The sequence below is a fragment of the Emiliania huxleyi genome, assembly GCF_000372725.1.
Source record: "Emiliania huxleyi CCMP1516 unplaced genomic scaffold EMIHUscaffold_419, whole genome shotgun sequence".
Lineage (NCBI taxonomy): Eukaryota > Haptophyta > Isochrysidales > Noelaerhabdaceae > Emiliania > Emiliania huxleyi.
Window position 1 is genome coordinate 68,573 of NW_005198837.1, and position 5,582 is coordinate 74,154.

Sequence of the window (5,582 nt, forward strand, 5' to 3'; positions counted from 1 at the left end):
GGCGAGCGGCGCAGAGAGGCCGGCCAGCGCCGCCGGCAGCGCGGCGACGATTCCGTCGACAGCGGCGGTGGGGTGGAGGGCGGCGGCGTTGGGGTAGATGACGAAGGCGAACAGGGTAAAGAAGGCGATGAAGGTGGAGACGAGGCCGGTGAAGACCTGCTGCTGCGAGAACTTGTTCGAGAGCCACGAGTAAAAGACGGTGAAGCCGATTGCGCCAGGCAGGTTGACGTATGTCTTCAGGAAGGGGATGATCTCGGCGCCCGAGCCCGGTGCCGTCACGACGAGCACATCCTGCGTACGCACAGGCGACGGGCAGGGGTGGAGACGGCGGCAGGGAACAGGCGAAGCAGGGGCAGCGAGAGGCCCGCCTTTGTGTCCCGCAGGATCGTGTACGCAAACAGAATGAAGAAGAACATGGCGCCGAGCGGCGTCACCTTCTTGAGCTCGGCCGGGGGCGGCAGCTTCGCCCGCAGCTTTGCCAGCGGACCGCCCTTGCCGTCTCCGGCAGCCGCGGCCTGCATCGACAGTTGAGCGGAGCGGGCAGGCGCAAGCCGCGGCATGGCCTGCGGCCTCATCCCATATGCGGCAGCCAGCGGCGCGACGGGAGCGCGGGCGAGGGCGAGAGCGTGGGCGTGGCCGGCGACGAAAAGGGCGGCGGTCAAGCGGAGTACTCTCATGTGTGTATGTGTATGTGTGTATGCTCGGTGCTCGGAGCCGCCCGCCAGTCGTCATCAAGGGCGCGGGGTTTTCTTTTTAAAAATCCCTCCCGAACTCCTCCACCTCCCTGTCCCCCCGCCCCTCTCCCTCTCCGCCTCTCAGCAGCCTGCCTCATTTCAGGGGTACAGCGGCTGGACGGCCCCGCGCGCACCAGCAATATTACATACACATTAGTGACCGAAACTAACTGACCTCGGCATGCAGTCACTCAGTCACGCGAGAACCTCCTCGAGGTCAGCCATTGCGAGGGCTGCATGTGTGGAGACGTACTTCGGGTGGTGCGCAAGTCGGCTCCAATACTCGACCGCCGACCGCAGGCGAAGCCAGCGGCGCACTTGCTGCCAGAGCACGTAGCCGTTCGGGCGCGCTGCCTCACACCGCCGGCAGCAGGACTTTTGCCGAAGCAACCTCGCTCGGTCCCCACGCGTCTTTGTGGTTGCACTCGTTGATTGATGTAAGGCAGCTCGAACCACTCGCGCTCCGGTCTGCTGTCGAAGCACCATGTCACAAATTCGGGGCGGAATGTGTCTCTTGTTCTCCGGATGCAGACTATAGTCGAGCGCGTCGGAGAGGTGTTTCGACACCGAGTGTTTTGAACGTTTCTTCGTAGAAGAAATCGTCGACAGAAAAATTCTCTCGCCGGTGTTCACAGAGCTCTGTGAACACCGGCTACTCGGCCTTAGCCGCCGGTACGTCAACAGTGCGATAGCCAAGTATCGCACTGTTGGGTCCCGATGGTGTCCCATCACAAATTCGTGCTGTCGACAGATCATGTCCTTTGGTCGACTGCACCCGCCTTTGGACGGTTCTCCGACATGCTTAGATGAGTCTTTTTTGTCTTTTTGGTTCGCCTGGTCTTCACCAGTGCGAACATATTCTTGCTCGTAGGAGTCGCTCGTCTTTTGTCCGAGCAAACGTGCGCCCGATCGCCCCATTAAGCACGTGCGAAGGGTATCCGAGTGCCGTAAACTCCCTGAGCTTGCTCGTCACGCTGAGCGTGAATCCCTCGTCATCGCTCGCCATCGCGACCACCTTGAGCAGGCATCCAACCACGATGCCCGCCTTCATTTTAGCGCATGTGAAGCTATCCCAACGATGGTAGCGCCACACTCGCGGTGCCGTCTCGCAGCCCTCATTAACGTTCTTGAGTCTCGTCCGGAAACTTCCGCTTGGGTCGAGCTCAAGAGTCGTTTCCAAAAAATGGGTGCTCTCGGCGGCTTCCAGCTTCAAAGGGGCCCAGTAGCACTCCGAACGACGGAAATCATCTCGGAAACGATCAACATCCCATGCGCTATCGTCCTTCGCAGTCACCGTGATCACATCGTCCATGTAGCGCTTCATACGGAAACGCGCTTTCGTATCATCTTCGAGCGTTTGCATCCACTCGTGCTCCATCCACGCAAGAGTCCCTATCGCCAGCGGTGGTGATAGTGCACTCCCCATCGGGATACCGTGGGCCTGCTTAAGCAAACGTCCGTCATATGTGATTACGTAGCAGTTATCCAGATCGAAATCGATAACCTCGAGCATCGTCGAGAAGCTAATCGATGCGTGTCCCCACACCTCTCCTTGCTGCGCCCACGAGCACTTCTTCTTGCCTCTTTTAGGCACAAGTATTTTCGGGTCCTCTCCCGCGCCCGGCGGCAGATTCTTGCGCACATCGCCTAGAATGTCCCTCATCGCTACCCGCATTGCTTCTTTCGGCATGCTTGGGTAACAGCTGTCGACGTCGTTAATCTCGTAGCTAAGTTCGCCCTTCCCTCGGAGCGCCTCGGCCGCTTCTCTCAGCATTTGGGGCACACTTTGGCAATCGTGTTGGATGAAGTGTTCACCCTTCAGGCGCCGGAGTGCGAAACTCCACGCCCGGCCCACGAGGCTCAAAAGCTTCGCCATCGGATGCTTCGCGTACGGCGTGATCGGCCTCGCTTTGTGCAGCTTCCGAGCTCGTACTGCCGGGTCAGTCACATTCTTTGCCTTATACAGCGCGTATGGCGCAGTTACCCTTCCTTTGCTATCGAATTTGGTGATCTTATGCCATCCCTTCTTTCTGTAGAACCATCGCCATGCTGAGATTAGTGTCGCGTCGAGCGTTCCGTCCGTACTCAGCTGGTTCGCCCGTACCCGCGACCGATCCTCTGTCGTCATATTCTTGAGCAGTTCCTCAGCTCCATGCTTCTTCCTTTTATATGCCGTGTCCTTAAGAGGGTACACGCGCGTATAATTGCCGTTTGAAGTGTCGAAGAGCGTGTCTAGCGTCTTCTCGTACGTGACGGGGCACGTAACAAAACACTCTCCGACATTCTTGTCGAGCCACCCTATCACGCTTCCTCGCAGGACACTCCTCACCTGAGCAACCTGGTTCGATGTGATCGCGTCTTCACATGGCATACACGTCTCATCCGTCTCCTCAAGAGTCTCAGCAAGTATCCGTTTCCACTCGCGCTCTCCCCCGGCTTCACGTACACTCGTGGGAAGGCTTCCGAGCGCCTTGTCCCATGCCACACGCATGTCCCTCGCTGTCGGGACGGGCACATTCTTGTTGCTCCGGCGTAGCACCTCGGCGTGAGGGCCGTTGTACTCTCGCCCGATGCAGAAGATATGCCCCTCCGTCATCGGCAGAGGCTCGAACCCGAAAGCGACAAGTCGCTGCTGTATCGCCTGACAGGCGCATCTCTGCGGCCTTTTAGGGTCGCTGACATTGGAGAGTCTCTCGACGACATTTTTCTGCCGCACCGTCACTATCTTGATCCTTTGGCAGTGCCACTCAATGATGTGTTCCGGCCAAGGTTGCCGCCTCACTAGCTCATCGAGGTAGGCTCGAAGCGGGCGAGCGTCAACTCCTGGTACGAAAGGTAACCTCACCTCAATCAGATCCCGTGTGAGACCTTCATACCTGGTCTCGTACTCTGTCCAGAGCATACGTCTCATACGCAGCCATGTAGATTTGTCGCTGTAATTCCTCCTTTTCCATAAACGGCCCATTTCTTCTTCTGTCAAGTCGCAAACTTCTTTACTGACGTCCGCGAAGAAGTCGTGCGCCGACGCGTCCTCAGCTCTCACATACCAAGTGCTGCTCGCAAGCAGGAACGCTGCGCTGCTCACACGCTCCGGTTCCGCCGCCATGTGTCTCGCAATGACGGTGAAGCTTCCATCATCGTTTCCAGAACGTATCGCCTCCAGTCCGTCACGAAAGCTCATCGCACAATCATTGTGCGTAGCGATGTTCCAGTGAGCGTACCTTTCCTGAAGGTATCTCCAGCTGGACACGTGCATGCCTCCACGACGATAGCTGACTGTGAAGCTAAAGCTCTCGCCCTCAACGTTATCCTCTGCCTCTCGCAGGATGGTGCCAAGGTTGACGCATCTGCGTGTCTCGCCTTCCCGCCAAAAGGTAGCAAAAACTCGCGGCCTCGTCTCCCCTTGTCCCTCACCATCGCCGCCCCGCAATAAAGCCTGGGGACCGTCAGCGGGCACCTCGTGCGCTCCTAGGGGCAATCCGAGCCCTGGCCCCGCACGCGGCCCTGCTGCCCTCCCGTCTGCCGAAATCGACCAGGCCCATCGCCGTGGGCCCACCGGCGACTGCGGCGGCCCTAGCACCGGCCGATTGTTTGAGCGATGGCCTGTGCTGCGGCCGTCTCGGACGTTCAAGCGGCGCCAGCCAGCGGCTCGGCCGCGCATCCTTCACACACGCCGCCACGACCGGGATGAGAGGGCCCGGTGTCGAGCCATGGTGTGAGCTGCATGTGCGCGGCGGCCGTGGCGACAGCAGGTCCACCAGACGGACCTCAAAGCTTGCCGTCGGCGTGCTGTCGTGGCGAGAGCGCGAGACAGCTGCAGAGGAGCCGAGTGCAGTGGCGAGCCAGAGGCTACCTGGGTCACCAAGTGGTGGTTCTTGCCCATTCTGAGCAGGGCTGTGCTTTGGTGGGGTTGTGCTTGAGCGTGTGTGAAGTGGGAGTGCGTGCCGGCGGTGTCTGTGGGTGAAACAGGCGTGTGTGAGGCCGTAAGAGCCGTGGTATGAGCCAGAGTGGGCTTCATCACCCAAAGTAAGGACGGTCTGGGACGGCTCAGGCGTGCTACTGATGGGCCTTGGCCAGGAGAGAGACAGAGAAGGCGAGGTGGTGAGCTGGGAAGCCGCTTTGTCTGCACCTGGACGTGTCGTGATGAACTGCCGAAAAGTACTATTTGCGGCTATTGCTCAAAAGTTCGGGAGACAAGGCCTACACATTATGACTGCATCCATGCGCCTGGTGCATGAGGGCCGCGGGTCGGGACATATCACGGTCGGTGGCGCCGATAATGACCTCCGGAATGCCCTCGCAACCGCTCGGCAAGGGGTCCACCGGAGACAATCTCGAGCCCTCTCCGTGGCATCACGAGCCGGTGTGAGCTTGCAGACCCAAGGTAAGTGCGGTCTGGGACGGCTCAGGCGTGCTACTGATGGGCATGGGCCAGGAGAGCGACAGAGAAGGCGAGGTGGTGAGCTGAGAGGCTGGAGCGTCCGCGTGTGACCTTGTCGTGAAGCACGTGCCACGAAGCGCTATTTCCTGCTCTCAGCTCACCACCTCGCCCTCTCTGTCGCTCTCCTGGCCCAGGCCCATCAGTAGCAAGCCTGAGCTGTCCCAGACCGCACTTATCTCGGGTCTTCAAGCTCACACCGGCTCGTGATGCTCCGGTGTAGGCGCTCGAGAGCACTCCCGGTGGCCCGTGCCGAGCGATTGTGAGGGCTTTACGGAGGTCATTGTCGGCGCCACCGACCGTGAAATGTCCCGATCCACAGCCCTCATGCACCAGACGCATGGATGCAGTCATAATGTGTAGGCCTTCTCTCCAAAGGTTTGGAGCAATAGCCGCAAAAGGCGCTTCTT

The 5,582-nt window shown here is 59.5% G+C and overlaps 1 protein-coding gene across 1 annotated transcript in view; it reads right to left on the bottom strand.

The window, feature by feature from the left end:
- Positions 1-521, bottom strand: part of EMIHUDRAFT_244401 (hypothetical protein) — a gene marked incomplete at both ends in the record, with an annotated part of 2,174 nt that extends 1,653 nt beyond the window's left edge. The window contains 2 exons of the mRNA XM_005769519.1: positions 113-291; positions 327-521. Coding sequence (XP_005769576.1) covers positions 113-291; positions 327-521 — 374 coding nt within the window. The remainder of the gene's footprint in view (positions 1-112; positions 292-326) is intronic.
- Positions 522-5,582: the final 5,061 nt, after the last annotated feature.